The following is a 20733-nucleotide window of genomic DNA, read 5'->3' on the forward strand; positions in this document are numbered from 1 at the left end:
TTAGCATAGTTTGGGTCACTTAGATGACCCCTTATAACTGAATACTGCTGCTCCGTTTTAGTGCCAGCCTTTGAGTTTATCTTTAAGGGTTTGGGGTGGTGCCCAGTTATCACTCAAAGTGACAGTGTTTAATTTTAATTCAGTATTTCTCAAACCGAGATTCCTCAGAGTTCTGTGAACATAAACTCATAGGATTTTTTTCCCTTTAAAACTGGTTATGATTGCTCAAGAATGAGAAACTCTGCTTGAAGCCTCACTGAATGGAGAATTTCTTAGAGTTTGCTTTTAGACAAGTATTTTTAGTTAGTAACTCTGTCATGATTCTAAAATGCTATTAACTGGTATACATAACTATTAGCTTTAGAATTCACTGTGATTTAATTTCTCACAAAAACTTTATGCTATTGAGATAACTGTGAAACAGCCTAAACCTATCTTACTGTCATCATCTTATTAGTCTATTCCGCACTGCACCTGCTTGCCTGTATGTCTCACTAAAAAGTACTGCATCACTTTTCTGAGCAGACAAACTCTGACTGTCTTTTGTGAAAGGTTAAGCATGTTATCACTTGTTTTATGAGTGTTTTTGCATACAGGAATTTACATCTATTCAAATAATGGTTTGTTAGTAATAGTAAGCAAAAATGTGTGCTGGTCATTACTTTTACTAGTCTTTCATGAAATAACAATGATAGATTAAAATGTGAGTTTTTAGATGAGGATGATTTGATTGTCATTTACGTTTTCAACTAATTCCAACCTCTTTTAGTAGGAATGTGTTCTGACTTTTTCCCCTTTTGAATGATGTGTTCATTGTTTTCATAAAGGCCACTGCTTTTTGTGGGTCCAACGGGTACAGGAAAGTCAGTGTATGTGAAGGATAAGCTAATGAATCACTTGGAAAAGGACCAGTACTTTCCGTTTTATGTTAATTTCTCTGCACGGACCAGTGCCAACCAGGTTCAGGTTAGTTTAAAGCCAGAAACATGGGTCTATAATTATTAATCTTTTTTGCCTTATTTGATTAGTATTTAAAATTGCATATTAAATGAGTAGCTGTGTAAATCTTCTATGAATTTAAATAAAACATCAAAACTTTTATTTTTGGTGGTACAAGTTTTAAAAATCAAGTTTAAAGGACAAAAGTTCAAGAAAACATTTTTGCATTAATACTGGATTATTGAGCTTTGTCACCTTTTTTTTAAGCTGGAGAAGAAGGAACAACTGATTTCTTAACTAGAGAAAGGTATGTAAGAGAAGGGAGGGGGAAGAGAGAGAAAGAAAGAGAGAACTTTTGATCGTTCTTTCTAGACTCTCTTAAATCGTTTTTAGGGACATTTACTGCTTACTGAAGTTCTGTCAGTGAAAGATCTTTCAAACCATAGACTATTACATGACCTTCTGTGACAGGTACCATGTGGCTATGCATCCCATTCTTTTTTTTTTTTTTAATTTTTATTTTTTTCGGATGTACATCATATTTCAAATTCTGGATACATTACATCATGTTCACCACCCGAACACTAATTATAGTTATGCATCCCATTCTTTACCCCCAAATGTTCCCAGATGAAAGTACTGAGTACATGAGACCTTTCTAATCACCATTTTTATCATCCATTCCTAAATTTATGTGTGTACATTCTCTCCTGGCCTATAGAGTTCATTTCCATTGTTTTAAGCCTATAGAATTCCTTAATTTTCTTAATTTCAAAATCTTACAAATTTAGATTACACTTTTAGATATTGAGTAAGTTAAGGTTAATAGATATCTTGGGGTATCTAATGAAGAAAATATTTCACGTATGTGCACATATATAAAAATTATAATATAAATATTATATAATATAAATGTAATATGTATATATGTAACAATTTTGAATACGTAGAAGGATTTCAATAAATGCTCTTTGAATGATATTGAACATGAAGTTTGGTATCACTCTAAAAAATGAGTAAACACACATGCACATAGTGCTGCTTGGCATTATTTCCTTACGTGATTAGACTGTTAAATGCCTTTTTTTTTTCTGGTGATAAGTATGGCTTTAAATATACTACTCTTCCTTCTTTATATTTTAGAATATTATTATGAATAGATTGGATAAAAGACGCAAAGGAGTTTTTGGACCACCTATGGGAAAGAAGTGTATAATTTTTATAGATGACATGAATATGCCTGCATTGGAGAAATATGGAGCTCAACCTCCTATTGAATTATTACGACAATTTTTTGACTGCGGGAATTGGTAACTATTTAATTGAAGTTTTAATTAGCCATGCTGAAGTCATTTCTTTGTTCTCTTTTTCTATTTTATTTTACTTTTTTATCTTTTATTTTTTTTAAGATTGGCACCTGAGCTAAAAACTGTTGCCAATCTTTTTTTTCTGCTTATTCTCCCCAAATCCCCCTAGTACATAGTTGTATATTATTTAGTTGTGGGTCCTTCTAGTTGTGGCATGTGGGACGCCTCCTCAGCATGGCCTGATGAGTGATGCTGTGTCCATGCCCAGGATCTGAACCAGTGAAACCCTGGGCCACTGAAGCAGAGCGCATGAACGTAACTACTTGACCACAGGGCCGGCCCCCTATTTTTTTTCACCTTTAATCACAAATTTATTCCCAAATGTTATCAGTAAGGTGTTTTATCAACACAAATAATTCATAGTCAATCTACAAATCAAAATTGGGGTGAGTTTATTATGAGCCAGTTTTGAGAACTATAGCCTGAGAGAATGCTTCCACCAAGGCAAGAAGCACTCCAAAGAAGCGGGGTGTACAGAGTGGTTATATACCATCTTGAAACAAGGAACATACATCACATATGACAGGAATATCTCTTTTACTACTGTCACGAGATGCTTTGCTAGCACAGCAGGTCAGTGGTCACAAGATGAGCACAGCAAGCCAGTGGTCAGCAGATCATTGGTCACGAGATGAGGACAGTAGGTCAGTAATTAATCCTTAGTTTCTGGGAAGAAATGCCTATCTATAAGGAAGTGCTGATATGGAGGAAAGGCAACATCCCTATCTTTCAGGGCATCATTCTCGGCTTTGGGATGTTGTATATCTCTTTTTCTGTTTTAGTTTCTCACATCAAAAGAATACATATTTAAAGTTATTTGTGGAAGGAAATGGTTGCTCAGATTTTCCTATATGTTACAGAAATTTTTGGAAGACTTTTCTAGACCTTTTTACACCATTCTTTCCTGTGAATGTGTGAGTTAGATAAATGGGATAAATTATCCAGTATTGGAAATGTGTTTATTCAATAATATAGTAAATTCTTTCCTTTTCAACTGTTATTTTCAATTATTGGAAATAACTTACAGATTACATCTTTCAAAGTACCATTCCCCCAGGGCTGAGAATTTGTGGGTAGTTTCCAACCTAAGTAACCGTAATCAGTACCCTATGTTTCCACCATTTTCAATTCTCTGTATTGTCTGTGACTGTTTGGAACCACCATAGTTTTGAGATAGTTTGGTTTTGACGGCAATTTCATAGATAACTCTTCTGCTCCCTCCACCTGAATTTATGATGAGATGATCAGTTTCCAACATGTTAAGACATTGTATCTTTTAGTGAGGATTAGTAATTCTTCATTTACTCCTCTTAAATATACTTTCCTAATCCCCAATATGCCATGATTTTTATTTCAAGGTAAAGACTGACTAATTTTGAAGTGAAAAAATTTTTGTTATTACTGAAAACCCTTAGAATCCTGCCTCCAGCAGATGACCACTGTTAATAGTGCATTCCCCATTCCTCCCAGGTTTTTTTTCTATATAAATATGTTTTTATTTTTTAAAAACATAGACTCATATTACACATAATGTTTTGCAACTTATTTGCACTTAAATGTTGATCTTGAACACCTATCCGTATTATTTATCTCACTCATTTTATTGGCTATTATAATACCGTTTAGTTGTGTGGATCTTGCCATAATTTATTTAACCAGTCCCCCATTGACAGTTATTAGCATTGTTGCCAAAAATTAAGTCATATTTTTATAATTCTAGCATACTGTAAGACTAAGGACTGGCTATATAGATTTCTCCCACCCCACTTTTTGCTTCAATATTAAAGGACTTAATGGCCTCTTGGATATAGGCACCTTTTCACTCTGAGTGGTTCTAACTAAAGTGAGCTATTTATAAAGTCCTTTCTGATTAAAACTTCTTTGGAGCATTGTTATTTCCTAATTGGTTCCTTTTTATATAACAAAAGTGTATAGGTACTACGTAGACATCCTTATGTGCTCTGAAGATAAGATTTGAAATGAGAAAAAGAAATCAGGACTTTGCTGTAAGTAGGATGACTATATGAGTTATTTTTCAAACTGGGACATTTATGAGAGTAGAAGGGGAGAATTATTAATAATTACTCCAGGACAAGCACAAACCAGAATTGTCCTAGGCAAAATGGGGCATATGGTCACCCTACTTATAACCAGCTACAAACAGGATTGATCTCTCATCCATGTTTATGGTGTTAGAGTGAGAAGAGAAAAAACAGAGAGTCAAATTGGAAAGAAGAATAGGAGAAAAGAAAGGGATGCACATGAGGAAGGGACATTCTAGAGACCCAGAATCTGGGCAACAGAATCAGTGTCACTGAAAAGAGAAATAGAATGCTGCTTTTAAAAAAGTTCCCTCCACAGATTGGTACTTGCCTTAGGCAGGGAGTGGGAAGTGGGTGAAGTCGGTCAAAAGGTACAAATTTCCAGTTATAAAATGAATAAGTCATAGGGATGATATGTATGGCCTGGTGACTATAGTTATTAATACTCAATGCATATTTGAAAGTAGCTAGGAGAGTGGATCTTGAAAGTTCTCATCATACAAAAAGCAATTTTGTAACTGTGTATGGTGATGAGCGTTAACTGGACTTACTGTGGTGATCATTTTACAATATATATGAATATGAAATCATTACATTGTACATCTGAAACCAATATGTCAATTATACTTCAATTAAAAACAGAAATAAAAATTAAAGGAACCCTTTAAAAAACAGTTCTCTCCTACTCCAAGTATAATCTAAAGTTCTTCCTTTTAGACAAGGTAAAATTGGATTAAGTTTCTAGGGAGATCTACATTTCAGTCCATCTTATTGGCTTTATAACTGATTGTTTTGGAATCTTTATATTTTCAAGGTATGACCTTAAGGACACAAGTAAAATCACATTGGTTGACATAGAGCTGATTGCTGCCATGGGTCCTCCCGGTGGTGGAAGAAATCCAGTTACTCCTCGTTTTATTCGACATTTCAACATCTGCACTATTAATACTTTTAGTGATGAAACTATGGTTCGAATATTCTCATCAATTGTAGCATTCTATCTTAGGACTCATGAATTTCTTCCAGAATACTTTTTAATTGGGAACCAAATTGTCAGTGGGACCATGGAGGTGAGCAAATAATGCAATACAAAATGTTTTAGTATTTCATATTTCCCTTATTTGGTCCTTACTTTTTTTTTTTTAATGTATTTTTCCTTAGCCATCTACTTAGGTCTTCAGTGTCACAGAAGGTTTTAAGAAGCCTTGAGAACAGGAAGATCATAGGTCTTGAAATTAGGGAATCTAACTAGGTTTGAGCCCTGACTGCTATTTCCTAGCTATATGGCCTTGAGCCAGTAATCTGACCTTACAGAAACTCAATTTTTTGATCACTGAAGTGGGAGATAATACCTGTTTCACGAGGTTGTTATAAAGAAATCATCCAGAACCAGTATCTGCCACATTGTAGGTGTTTCCCTGATTGTTAGTTTCCTACTCTGTCTGGTGTTTATCAATTTTCTCTTCTCTCTCTTCCCTTCCATTCTTCATGTTTGTCTTAAAAAAAAAAAACTTAAGCAGCTTATGAATACATTATTTTCAGCCAGATGACATAATTTAGGAGTAGCAGTGAAAAAATAATAATAAGGAAACACAAGGGTGGGAACAGAAAACAAGACTGCCCATATGGCCAAAGAGTAGCTTGTAAATTATTCAAGGTGTATCTGCCTCTGCTCAGAGGCCAGAGCCAGCCTCATTGCTAATCGTAGAAGGAAGATAAGTATTTAAGGTAAATTAGTGATAATCTCATTGAACTAAGCTTTCTGGAGCCTTGAAAAAGTGGAATTCACTGTAACCAGAAGCAAAAATCTCCTTAAAATCATTCCATCAGTTTCCAAGAGCACTGTGTCTTTCTAAAGTTCTTTTCCCCTTGCTTCAGTGGAAAATTTGTGCTGTTAAAATAGAGAAACTAGAGCAAAGAGATAGTAAATTGTAACCGCTATACTTATTCTGATACAGAAAAGTGCTTTTACTTATAAAATATATTTATATTTCAGGCATCTCCTGGAAAGAGGGGGGAGTTGGTCAGGCAGAATGGGATACAGAAAGGATCCTTTTTTTTTCCTGTCTTTGAAGCATCATAGACCTACCACGTGTGCTGGTTAGGGCAGGGGAATGAATCCTAGAACACATATAAATGAAAAATAATTTTATTTGGGGCTTTTTTCAGGTTATATTATAAAAGATTTAATTTACCTTCTTTAAAGATAATATTAAACTTCATTTGGTAAATTTAGCGTATAGTAAACATATCTTTCATTTCCATATTATAGCCAATTAAGATAGAAGGTAGAAGAGGGGAGAGAAAATAAGAGAAAGAAGAGAAGGAAGAGAAGACTTTGATTTATTTTGAAGTCAGTGGTAGTCAAAAGGAAATTGTTTCAGCCTTGTCTTCATTTGAAATGCTTCAGAGCAAGTTATCTGATTTCACTTTCTACTAAAGTTTTTGTTAACTACTTAATCCCAGGTCATTAACTTTTAAATGGAATAACCATAATAACTGGGAAATAAAAGCATTGTCACTTCTTGGGCTTGGATGGAATCAGATAATGTTAAGTTCCTTGAACTTCATGATGCCTGGTTGTGTGCTGTAAACCAAAATAGATAGATGCCGTGCTAGGCTTAGTACTATACAATTCTCCAAGCCAATATAATCTGATAGGATAAATAAAATATTTTATATAATATACCATTTGTTACATGGCTTTGCTGATTATAAGCATTTTATTTTTGCTTTGTTGCTTTTTTCATATTCAGATATATAAACGATCCATGGAGAATCTTTTGCCTACTCCCGCAAAATCTCATTACACTTTCAACTTGCGGGATTTTTCACGTGTCATCCAGGGATGCTTACTCATTGAAAGAGATGCTGTGGAGAGCAAACACACTATGACCCGTCTGTTTGTGCATGAAGTTCTCCGAGTGTTTTATGATCGCCTCATTAATGATGATGATCGACGCTGGCTGTTCAATTTAATCAAAATTGTTATAAAGGACCATTTTAAAGAATCATTTGATAGCATTTTTTCACACTTGAGGAAAGAGAATGCACCAGTGAGTGTATTTAGTGGTTAAAAACAAATTAAAACAGTACAATAAAATGAATTGTTACAATCAACCTTTCTTTAAAAAATACTACTGCTTCTTAATGATCTTATTCTTTTAACTTTCCTGAAGATTTGTCTTCAGCAGAATTTTGTATGTAACGTAGAAGTTACTTAAAGAATAAATCCTTATATGATAGGGATTAAATGGTATAATAGCTATAAAGTACTTAACATGGTGACCATCCCTTAGTAATTACTATAAATAGGAGTCTCTCAGAATGATTTCTCCAGGCTCTGGGGGTAGGGGATACTTATATGATAGAAAAAAGTTCTTTTATTTTTATTTCCTAAGGGTATAATATAGTTTCAGGTATTAATTTTACAAATATATTATTTATCACCCTAATGTTTAAAAGCATTATCTAATTGATAGCCATCTCATAACATGGACAAAAAAATTTTCTTAAATTTATTTTAGAAAAATTTTTAAGTTTTATAAAATGTTGATTTCCATTCTGTAGGTAACTGAAGAGAACTTAAGAAATCTGATGTTTGGCGACTATATGAATCCTGACCTTGAAGGAGATGATAGAGTTTATATTGAAATTCCAAATATTCATCATTTTAGTGACATTGTGGAGCAATGCTTAGATGAGTATAATCAAACTCACAAAACAAGAATGAATCTTGTCGTTTTTAGGTACCTACATTTGGTATTGATGGTTGAAATTGCTATTTTTAAGATTTTATTGTGAGATATTTAAAATGTACAAAAAAGTATAAAGAAAAATATGGTGAATAACCTTGTACCCTTCACCCAACTTAAGACATAAAATATTAGCAATTTATTCGAAGTCCATTGTGTAGCCAACCCTCTCTCACTGCGTTCCCATCATAGCCTACAGGAGTAAAAAGAAACTCATGTGTTTCTTTGGACTTTAACTACACATATGTGTTCCTAAAAATATATGCACAGTCTTATTTTGCATGTTTAAAACTCATATGAATGGTAGCATTCTGTACATATTCTTCTGCAAGTTGGTTTCTTCTGTATTGTTTGTGAGATTCACAAAAATGAATTTTTATTACTATATTGCATTCCATTATATAATTATAACACAATGTAGTCATTCTTCTGAGATAGGCTTTTACGTGACTTCTAGTTTTTGCAATTATAAAAAAGATTTGAATATTCAAGTCTCCTCAGGTACATGTATAAGAATTTCTCTAGGCTATATTCCCAGAAGTGGAGTTACAGTGTCATGGTACGTAAGCATCTTCTATTTTACTAAGTTTTGCCAAAGTATCTTCAAAAATGATTATTGTTTCTAAGAGCTAATATTGTTCCTCACCTTTGCCAACAATTAAGATTTTTCAGACATGGTAAGTTTTGCCAGTCTAAGGACAGTGAAATGGTATCTCATTGTGGCTCTAATTTTAATTTCCCAAATTACTAGTGAGGCCGAGTGTCTTTCCTGAATTTTTTATTTTGTAGATGACTAAGTTTCTATTTCTTACATAGAAATCCTAGTATTAAAAGATTGAAGACGTGTTTTTAACAAAAGGAATAATACACTTCCAATGTAAGCAATTACAATTTTATTTTGCTTCCATAATTTATATATTACATTTCTTGAATTTGTACTTTAGTTTTTCTTTGCATCAAATGATCCAGTTGTAAACGCTTTTGAAAAAAAATCACACTTTTTGATGATTACCTCTTAAAATTGGGATAGTGGGGCTGGCCCAGTGGAATAGTGGTTAAGTTCACGCACTCCACTTTAGTGGCCTGGGGTTCACAAGTTCGGATCCTGGGTGCAGACTTACACACTGCTCATCACACCATGCTGTGGCAGCATCCCACATACAAAATAGAGGAAGATTGGCACAGATGTTAGCTTGGGGCCAATCTTCCTTACATACACACACAAAATTGTGATACTAACATATGGGACAGCAAAGTCCATCCTTCTAGGAAAGCAAAACAATAGTTATGTGTAAATATACATTTACTTTAATATAATAATATTGATGTTTCTTAGGTATGTACTGGAACATTTATCACGAATATGTCGAATTCTGAAGCAGTCTGGTGGAAATGCTTTGCTTGTTGGCCTTGGAGGAAGTGGTCGTCAATCTTTAACTCGTCTGGCTACATCCATGGCAAAAATGCAGATTTCCCAACCAGAAATTTCTAAGAGCTATGGTATGAATGAGTGGAGAGAGGATCTGAAGGTAAAATTATGTGTCTAAAATAATATCAGTGCATTCTTTTACCTGTGAAAAGAGAGCCAACCTGTATGGCTGTGTGCTGAATACCTTGGTGATGATGATGATACTATCCGTAGAGCAGTTACTGTGTGTGTTGAGCACTCTTCTAGGTACAAACACGATCTCATTCTATAGGCACAACAATTCAATGCAACATATATGGTTGTCTCTGTGTTTTACTGATGAGGAAACTGACACTGAGGGAAGGTAGACACAGCAGAGCAGGATTTATAACTTATCCACCACACTATTACCACTGCTGCCATGGCTTATATCTTTATTCTAGTTCGGTGAGGCCTTATTTCAGATAAATATATGTTTTCCAGCAGACTGTTAAATAAGAATCTCAGTGATGATGATGATGATGTCATTACTGTTGTCCAGTCTCAATAGCTTCTTTGGAGCTGTGTTGCTGTTCCCAGTAACCAGTATTTTAGTGGAGTGTGTACTTGGGCTTCATCCTCATGTGCCTAGGGGTCTGCAGGCCCCAGAAGAGAGATGACCCAAAGTGAAAAAAAAGGAAGGGAAGTATTGCTGGACTTTTTCCCCTTTTACTGACCCTCACATACTAAATTTCTACATTCTAAAAGTTAGCCTAGAGAACTGGGCTTTTCTTGGCTACTTGCAGGTGGAAATGGTGAATCCAAGCTGATATCAAACACTTGGAAGGAAAAATTGCATTGTTTCTTTTTCAGCTCTCACTTTAGAGGGAAATTTTTGATACCTTTACTACAAAATGAACTAATAGATTTAGCAAGCGGCGTACTATAGTAGAAAGAACGTGGACTTTGAAGTTAGGCAAACTCAGTTTTAACTCCTGCTTTGCGTGATTTGTTAGTTAGATTATCTTGGGCGTGTTACTAAATCTTTCTGTCCTTTAATGTCTTCATTTGTTTTTAGGAATTTATCTGTTTCTTCTACGTTATACAATTTGTTGGCAGATAATTGCTAATAGTATGCTCTCACAATATTTTTAATTTCTATGGCATCCTTTGTAATGTCCCTTCTTTCATTTCTGATTTTAGTTATTTGAGTCTTCTCTCTTTTTTTCTTAATCTAGCTGAGATTTTACCAATTTTGTTGATATTTTCATAAAACCAACTCTAAGTTCCATTGATTTTTCTCCTGATTTTCTATTCTCTATTTCACTTACTTCTGCTCTAGTCTTTGCTATTTTCTTCTTTCTGCTAGCTTTGAGTTTAGTTCTTTTTATAGTTCCATGAGGTGTAAAGTTAGGTTGTTGATTTGAGATCTTTCTTCTTTTTTAATGTAAGCATTTGCAACTATAACACTGCCTTTTAACACTGCTTTTGCTGCACCTCATAAGTTTTGATATCTTGGATTTTCACTTTCATTTGTTTCAAGAAACTTTCTATTTCTCCTTGTGATTTTTAATTTGACCTACTGATTGTTTAAGAGTATGTTGTTTAGTTGCCATGGATTTGTGAATTTTACAGTTTTCCTTCTGGTATTGAATCCGGTTTCATTCCATTGTGATCAGAAAAGATGTTTGATATGATTTCAGTCTTCTTAAATTTGTTAACACTTGTTTTGTGGCCTAACATGTGATCTATCTTGGAGAATGTTTTATGTGCACTTAAGAAGAATGTGTATTCTGCTGTTGCTGGGTAGAGTGTTGTGTGTATATCTGTTAGCTCCTATTGGTCTACAGTATTGCTCAAATTCTCTATTCCTTATTGATCTTCTGTTTAGTTGTTCTGTCCCTTATTTAAAGTGGGATGTTGAAGTCTCCTACTTTTGTGTTGCTGTCTATTTCTCCCTTCAATTCTGTCAATGTTTGCTTCATGTATTTAGGATCTCTGCTGTTGGGTACATAAATACTTATAATTGTTATATCTTCCTGGTAAATTAACCCTTTTATTATTTTTTTTGAAAAACAAACAGAAATTTATTAAAATGTGCATTGCACTTACACAGGGGAGCACTCAGAGATGAGTAATTCAAAGAAGTGGCTTAGAACTCTGACTTATATAGCATCTTTAACAAAGAACAATAAATTTGTGGAGAAATGACAGGACAAAGGAAAATGGTGTTAAGCTTCCAAAGGCAGCAAACCATGGGAAGGTAAATGTGTGGCAGGAAACAAATGGAGTAAAGTTTGTTTGCACATTCCTCTGGTGCCATCTCTGGGCTGATAAAGAGTCTAGAGTTGTCTCCAGTAAAGGAGAATTTATATTCTGCCTTACTGCAGAAAAAGGCGAGGGTAGCGAGAGCTTTTCCTGGGTTTGCTACTTCTTTGAGCCTTTAACTCAAAATAATTTTTATGTCAAAGAACCATATTTTTGGGTGACATATTCTGGTTTCCTAAATGGTGAGATACCACTAACTGTGTGCTTAGCACTGTTCCAAATGATTTCTATATAATAATTCTTTTTATCTTTTATAGCACTGTGAAGTAGGTACCATTATTATCACCTTGGCCACGGTCACATGAAAATGGTAGAACTATGGTTCCAACCCAAACAGTCTGAGACCAGATCCAGTGCCATTCACTATCCCATCACAGCATTGAATTGTAATTTCCTGTCTCCCTCCAGTAAACCATATACTCCTTTGGTCAAGGGTGATGTCTTGTTATTTGGTGCCCAATCTTCAGCACTTAGTGGGTGCCCAATAATGCTTTTTGATCAGATGATTGTTTTCTTGAGTTTGATTTTCTTTCAGAAAATGGAGATAATCCCACCTCCATTTTAGGGCTGGGATTAGAGTAAGGCAAGTGAGGTACCTAGGGTGCAAAATTTAAGGAGACGCTCACTCTCTGGAGGCAAGTGCCACAGGACCCTGCTCTATTTGTACAGAATTGTTAAAAGGATGAATCATACAAGAGATCTTTGGCTTTTCTTCTGCATTTCCACTGCCACTGCTCCAGTTTATGGCCCCATCACTTTTCTCTAGACTAGCATAGTAGCCCCCTAAGTGATTTTCCTCAACCCTTCAGTATCTCTACTTTCAGGTTCCTGCTACACACTGCTGCTGCATTCACTCTTCAATAAGATGTAGTTTGAGATTGGTTATTTGGGATTTTTCTTGTTTGTTAAAGTGAGACTGTATTGCGTTGAATTTCCCTCTTAATATGCCTTTTGCTCCATCCCATAGGAGTTGGTATGGTATGTTTTCATTTTCATTTGTCTCCAGATTTTTTTTATTTCTCCTCTAATTTCTTCAGTGATCCATTGCTTGCTCAATAGCATGTTGTTTAGTCTCCACATCTTTGTCCCTTTCTCAGCTTTTTTCTTGTAATTAATTTCTAGCTTTATAGCATTGTGATCAGAAAAGATGCTTGTTATTATTTCAATCTTCTTAAATTTATTGAGGCTTGCCTTGTTTCCCAACATATGGTCTATCCTTGAGAATGTTTCATGCACACTTGAGAAGAATGTGTATTCTGCTGTTTTTGGATGCAGTGTTCTATATATGTCTACTAAGTTCAACTGGTCCAGCTTTTCATTTAATTCCACTGTTTCTGGGGCCAGCCCGGTGGTGCAGTGTTTAAGTGTGCATGTTCCGCTTCAGCAGCCTGGAGTTTGCCAGTTTGGATCCCAGGTGCAGACATGGCACTGCTTGGCAAACCATGCTGTGGTAGGCGTCCCACATATAAAGTAGAAGAAGATAGGCATGGATGTTAGCTCAGGGCCAGTCTTCTTCAGCAAAAAGAGGAGGATTGGCAGCAGATGTTAGCTCAGGCTAATCTTCCTCAAAAAAAATTTTTTTAATTAAAAAAATTAAGAATAAAAAATAATTCTGCTGTTTCTGTGTTGATCTTCTGTCTGGATGATCATTCATTGATGTGAATGGAGTGTTGAGGTCCCCTACTATTATTGTGTTATTATTAATACCTTTTTTAGATTTGTTAATAGTTGCTTTATGTACTTTGGCGCTCCTGTGTTGGGTGCATAGATATTTACAAGCATTATTTCTTCTTGATGGAATGTCCCTTTGATCATTATATACTGACCCTCTTTGTCTCTCCTTACCTGTCTTATCCTGAAGTCTACTTTGTCTGATATAAGTATGGCAACACCTGCTTTCTTTTGTTTGCCATTAGCGTGGAGTATCATCTTCCATCTCTTCACTCTGAGCCTGCATTTGTCGTTGGAGCTGAAATGTGTTTCCTGGAGGCAATATATTGTTTGGTCTTGTTCTTTTATCCATCTCGCCACTCTGTGTCTTTTTATTGGAGAATTCAATCCATTTACCTTTAAGGGGGTTAGCAGTATATGAGGTCTTAATGCTGCCATTTTATCACTCGTCCTCTGGTTCTCCTGCACTTCCTTTGTTTCTCATCCTGTGTATTTTGTTAACCCTTTTATTATTATATAATGTTTCTTGTCCCTTGTGCCAGTTTTTGACTTAAAGTCTATTTTGGGGAGCCATCCCTGTGGCTTAGTGGTTAAGTTATCACGCTCCACTTTGGCGGCCCAGCGTTTCGCTGGTTTGGATCCTGGGTGCTGACATGGCACCACTCGTCAGGCCATGCTGAGGTAACGTCCCACATGCTACAACTAAAAGGACCCACAACTAAAATATACAACTATGTACTGGGGGGATTTGGGCAGGAAAAGCAGAAAGAAAAAAAAGAAGATTGGCAACAGTTGTTAGCTCAGGTGCCAATCTTTGAAAAAAAAAGTCTATTTTGTCTGATATTAGAATAGCCACTCTGCTCTCTTTTTGTTACCATTTGGATGGAACATCTTTTCCATCTTTTCACTTTCAGCCTATGTGTGTCCTTAGGTCTGAAGTGAGTGTCTTATAGGCAGCACATCGTTGGATCCTGTTTTTTAATCCATTCAGCTAATCTATGTCTTTTTATTGGGGAATTAAATTCATTTACATTTAAAGTAATTGCTGATAGGAAGGGATTTACTAATGACATTTTCTTACTTGTTTTCTGTATGTTTTGTATCTTTTTTTGTCCCTCATTTCCTCTCTTACAGCCTTCCTTTGTGTTTTGTTGATTATTTGTAGTGACATGCATTGATTTCTTTCTCATTTATTTTTGTGTATATTCTATATATACTTTCTTTGTGGTTACCATTGTAATGACATGAGACATCTTAAAGTAATGAAAACTTGCTTTAAACTGATAACTTTAATCACATACAAAAACTCCACTTCTTTACATATGCCCACACACACTTTATGTTATTGATATCACAAGTTACATCTTTATTGATTGTCTACCCATTAACATAGACTTATAGGGTTTTTCAGTGCTTTTGTCTTTTAGATTCTATACAAGAACTAAAAAAGGATTTATACACCAAAATTACAGTAATATAGAATTCTATGTTTGTCCATATATTTACCTTTACTGGAGAATTTTATACTTTTATATGGCTTTGTATTGCTGTCTAGCATCCTTTTGTTTTAACTTGAAGTACTCCCTTTAGCATTTCTTGAAGGGCAGGTCTATTGGTAATGAATTCCCTCAGCTTTTATTTACCTGAAAAGGTCTCAATTTCTTTATTTTTGGGGGTTGGCCTGGTGGTGTAGCGGTTAAGTTTGCACGCTTGCTTCAGCAGCCCAGGGTTCACCAGTTTGGATCCTGGGCATGGACCTACACACCACTTACCAAGCCATGCTGTGGCAGGCATCCCACATACAAAATAGGGGAATATTGGTGCAAGTGTTGGCTCAGGGCCAATCTTCCTCAGCGAAAAGAGGAGGATTGGCAGCAGATGTTAGCTCAGGGCTAAACTTCCTCAAAAAAAAATTTCTTTACTTTTGAAGAATAGTTTTTCCAGATACAGTATTCTTGGTTGACAGTTTTTTTCTTTCAGCACTCTGAATATATCATTCCACTTCTCTTCTAGCCTGCAAAGTTTCTGCTGAGAAATATTCTCCTAATCTTATGGAAGATCCCTTGTATGTGCTGAACTGCTTTTCTCTTGCTGCTTTCAAGATTCACTGTCTTTGACTTTCAACAGTTTGATTATATGTCTTGGTGTGTGGGTCAATTTGGGTTTATCCTAGTTGAAGTTTGTTGAGCTTCTTGAATTAGTGTATCCTTTTCTATCCTCAGATTTGAGAAATTTTTAGCCATTATTTCTTCAAATAAGCTCTATGCCCCTTTCTGTCTCTCTTCTCCTTCTGGTACTTCCACAATGCATGTATTTGTTCATTTAATGGTATCCCCAAAGTCCCTTAGGCTCTGTTTGCTTTTCTTCATTCATTTTTCTTTTTGCTCCTCTGACTCAAGATTTCAAATGGCCTGTCTTTAAGTTCACTGACTTCTTTTTCTGCCTGATCAAATCTGCTGTTGAGTCGCCCTTGAGAATTTTTCAGGTCAGTTATTGTATTTCTCAGCTCCAGAATTGCATCTTAGTTATTTTTTTATAGTTTCTATCTCTTTGTTGATATTCCCATTTTGTTCATGAATTATTATCCTGATTTCCTTTAGTTGTCTATCTGTATTCTCTTTTAGCTTTTTAAGACAGCTATTTTAAATTTCTTGTCAGGCAGTTCATAGATTTGTTTCTTTAGAGTTAGTTTCTGGAGCTTTTTTTCTTCTTTGATTGGGCCATATTTCCCTGTCTCTTTGTATGCCTTGTGATCTTTTGTCGAGTTTTGAGCACTTGAAAACTGCCACCTCTCCCAGTCTTTATGCACTGGCTTCATGAGGAGGGAAAACCTCACCAATCAGCATGGCTAGATATTCTGGGACTTCTTAGAAATTTTCTGAGCATGCATTTTCTTTGGGGTCACATATGTACTTTTATTCTAGTATATACAGGTTCTATTGGCTATCTTAATTTCCTGTTTCTTCTTGTGAGCTTTTGGTTTTGGTTTCTCTTGTATTTCTCTGCCTTTAATCTCTTGCCCCAACCTCCGGCACCTTTCTATGGAATTTCAGAGTCTCTGCTGAAGGGGACTTGTGCTGGGGGACTTGCCTCTGTTTTTGGTGGCCTCCAACCTCATATCCAAACTAGGCCCTGTTCCCATCAGTGCCCTGAGTCAAGCAAGACAGAAATCAGTCCCTAAGGCATCCCCCAGACAAACCAGAATGCCAGATGTAAGTTCTACTCTATTCCTTCTGTCCTGAGGGAGGAGCCAGGAATTGATCCTATTCTCCCAATTGTGTTACTCTATGCTGAGGGTGGGAGGCTAGGGTGAGAAAAATGCAATGAATTCTCTTATTCTCCTTCCATTGTCCCTTCTCTTTTTTACTTGTAGGGGTGCTATGGCCCCTTAACTACTTTCTAGAGTTCTCACAAATGTATTTTGGTCTGTGTATTGATAATTTGGTGTCTCCATGGGAGAACAAGGGCCTGGAACTTCTAGTCTATCACCTTGCTGACAGCACTCCATTTTTCCTTCATTTGTAAAATGTAGATAATACCACCTATTTCATAGGTTTTTATGTTTAAATCATACAGTGTATATAAGGTTCTTGTAATATCTCTGGCATATAGTTAGTATTTTGCAAATGTTAACTCTCTTTTTCTATTTGGAAACAGTTTCACACATTGTATGTTTGCATATGACTTTTAAATATAGCAATGCTTGTGGCAATAATTTAAATCTGTTTATTTATATTGCATTTGTCTATTTACTTTTATATAATGTTAATAATTATAAAAATAAACAGTATAAAAATAATTATAAAGCTGAAATGATTAGATATAATACCTCTTTAAAAGCTCGCTTCCCTAGTTTTGATGATAGAAAATTATTTCTAGGAACATGACAGCCTGCATATTGGAAGATGGCTTTAATGGAAAAAAGACATAGTTTGTATAATATTAAAACTCAACATTTATTTAAATGATATGGTTTATTTAAAAGATATGATTTTGAAATCAAATTTTACTTTAAAAATTATTTGCAGAAGTACTAATACTGTTTTCACTTGAAATCTATCCAGTGATATGCTGACAACTGTTAACCAACTCTCCGGGGGTCAAGGGGAACTTTTGATTTGTAGCTTTGCCAATTTCTGTTGTGTAAAAACTCCCACCATGGATTATTTAAAATTAGCAACATGATGTCACTGAAAACAGAGTTGAGAAGAGTTATATGCTTGAACAACATTACATGGTATTTTACTGTATAGATGCAATAGATTTAAATAATTGCCATAGCATACATAACAGTAAATATAATAAAATAGTTAGCAAGTGATGAGATTTATGTATTTGATAGCTTTGTTTTTAATGTAGTCTAATTATAAGTTTATATAATTTAATTTTTAATGCTGGCTGTGTTTAACAATCTGCTCACAAGTTTTTGAAATTTTAACAATCAGTTCCAAGACCCTAAAAAAGTCAGCTGCAGCATAGCACTGAGTCCATAACTTTATATTAGTTGGGAATCTTTGGTTGCAGTTGACAAAACAAAACAAAACCAGCTCAAACGAGCTTAAGCAAAAGATGGAGTTATTGGCTTACATAACTAAAGGGTCCAGAAGTAGATAGACTTTTGACATGGCTGAATTTAAAGGCTCAAATTAAGTCTTCGGTAATTACTCTTTCTATCTCCTGGCTCTGCTCTCCTTCATTTGTCTTCCTTCTTGAGCAGACTCATTCCATGAGGCAACACAGTTGGCCCCTAGCAGTTTTAGATTATTAGCCTTTATATCTTCCATCTCAGAACGACAGAGAATCTTTCTATTTTCGAGTCCCTCTCAGTCCCTCAAGTAAGACTGTGATTGGGCCCTCTTAATCATATGCCCTTCTCTGAATCAATGACTATGTTTAGGGGCTTGGGAAACTCTACCAGTTGGAGTCTTTCACCCAGGGGCTGGGAGAAATGAAGGCCCTGATTGACAGCCCCACCAAAATTGGGAAGGGGTACTACTATAAAATTGAGATGCTGTTATCAAAAGAAGGGGAGGGGCCAGCCCCGTGGCCGAGTGGTTAAGTTCATGCCCTCCACTTCAGTGGCCCAGGGTTTCGCTGGTTTGGATCCTGAGTGCGGACATGGCACTGCTCATCAGGCCACGCTGAGGCAGTGTCCCACATGCCACAACTGGAAGAACCCACATCTAAAAAATATACAACTGTGTATGAGGGGGCTTTGGGGAGAAAAAGGAAAAATAAAATCTTTAAAAAAAAAAAAGAAAGGGGGAGGGAGGGAAAGGAAAAACAACAGATTCTACCACATCCTGCTTAAAGTACATTTTTATTTTAAGGTTCTATTAAGGAATGTGGGCATGAAGGGCCAGAAGACAGTCTTTCTAATCACGGACACTCAGATTAAAGAGGAAGCTTTTCTAGAGGATATCGACAGTGTTCTCAATACTGGAGAAGTACCTAACATTTTTGCAGCAGATGAAAAACAAGAAGTGATGGAGGTAAATGCGTTTTAGGCAGTGCTAGTCCCAGCACAGAAATTTTCTTATCTCGAAATTTTTTCTCTGCTCTTCAAGATAAATATGGCTTGTGCAGTGGATTTTGGTAATTAAAAACTTGAAATATGTTATTTTAATACATCTTTTTTTGGTGAATTTTAAATTCCTTCTGTTATAGTTATGAGATAGGATTTTTATTCTATAATTCCTTTTTTCATAATGATGGCAGTTTCATCTGTTTTATCTTATTTAGCATGTTTTATAAGTGATTAGAGATTTTAAATTCTGTCTTAGACTTACAGTAATATGAGAAGACATAGCTTTAAAACACTACTTGATTAGCTTTTATGGTTTACCACTGGTTAGCAAATTTTTCAAAAGCTTTAATAAAAATACTTGTCTTAACAATTCTGGCATATCAGAGAGTCATGCTTTGTGATTTAATTGACAAAAAATACAATTGTGAAGCACACAGTATTTCAGATGTCCTGTCCTTGGACCGCCATTTCTAAGATCTTCCCACACAAGATCTCTGCTAGTAATTTCCTCTTTCTTGTTACCATAACTACTTTTACCCACAGAATATATTACTCACACTTGGATGCTTCATTCCAACCTCCAGGGACAGCATCTGGAGTAAAATGAATTCACCCTGGTAGTTCAAGCATCTTGCTTTTCTCTTGTATGGAAAGGAACTATTATATGCTATTACATACACATTCCTCCTACATACGGTTGTTGTGAAGTCTGAATATCAAATGAAATGAGGCACTTATGGAGTGTCAGGCACTTAGAAAGTCCTTAGTAAATGGTACATAACCAGTTCGTAGCCTGAGGTGGGGAAGGAGAAAAGAAACAAAAAAGATCCCAAGTTCTCTGCTTTTGTCTGGCGATGTCAAAGATGTGGCCAAGGCTGCTGAAGAATAGTGATTGTCCTAATTCATAGGATAAATTCATCCTCCACACCCCCATCCAAGGAATAGTCACCTTTGGGGAGTGGGATTTCCCAAGCTTTGCCAGGCTTTTTGGCTCACTTTAGCTATTGTTTATCTTTTCTTCTCGTCACTTTGCTACAAAACGTTTCCACTGCTTCACTGCTGTTTTATGGTATGATCCAACAGTGGACTTAAGAACTTTCCTTCACATTCCACCCAAGCCTAGGAACACCATGTCAATTTATCTACAAGGAAATAGCCATGGCGAGAATTCAGGGCTTCTGAAATGCATCCCTATTTCTGCTTGCTTCACATTGATTCTTTAAAATATGAAAGGTAATATGAAAGAAGTTATATTATTTTCTTTCTACACTCTGCAACATCTTTGAAGACCATATCTTGGCCTTCGCTTATTTCATCCCTCTGACAAAGAATTTACTTTAAACTTCACTCCTGATAACTGACCTCTATCGCTTGGCCCTGGCACTGCCTAGAGGACACCTTTTATTGACTCAGCACATCTCTCTGACTTCAGCATCAGAGTTCCAGCCTCAGACCTCCATTTCCAGACTACTTTTAAAAGTGATCCATAATCTCATTACCAAACAACTCTACTGACATTTTTTAAAAATAAAAATATTATAAGAATAAACTTTGAGAATTCAAATGGCATAAGTGTCCAAAATGAAAAGAACAAGAATGATATAAACCAAGAAAAATGTCCAAAATAAAAAAGGAAAGCCTCCCTCTCACACTCTCCCTTAAGTCCGTCTCAGCAAGAGTAACCACGATTAATACTTATTTGTGACTCCTTCCATAA

General features: G+C 35.6%; 1 protein-coding gene across 5 annotated transcripts in view; it reads left to right on the forward strand.

The window, feature by feature from the left end:
* DNAH12 (dynein axonemal heavy chain 12) overlaps positions 1-20733 on the forward strand; it is a 213963-nt gene that overhangs the window by 117533 nt on the left and 75697 nt on the right. For all 5 annotated transcript variants that reach the window (XM_070492412.1, XM_070492414.1, XM_070492413.1 and 2 more), the window contains 7 exons: positions 828-966; positions 2083-2249; positions 5163-5418; positions 7105-7404; positions 7919-8097; positions 9440-9632; positions 18820-18981. In XM_070492412.1, the coding sequence (XP_070348513.1) occupies positions 828-966; positions 2083-2249; positions 5163-5418; positions 7105-7404; positions 7919-8097; positions 9440-9632; positions 18820-18981 (1396 nt within the window). The remainder of the gene's footprint in view (positions 1-827; positions 967-2082; positions 2250-5162; positions 5419-7104; positions 7405-7918; positions 8098-9439; positions 9633-18819; positions 18982-20733) is intronic.

The sequence above is a fragment of the Equus asinus genome, chromosome 21, assembly GCF_041296235.1.
Source record: "Equus asinus isolate D_3611 breed Donkey chromosome 21, EquAss-T2T_v2, whole genome shotgun sequence".
In the NCBI taxonomy this organism is placed as follows: Eukaryota; Metazoa; Chordata; class Mammalia; order Perissodactyla; family Equidae; genus Equus; species Equus asinus.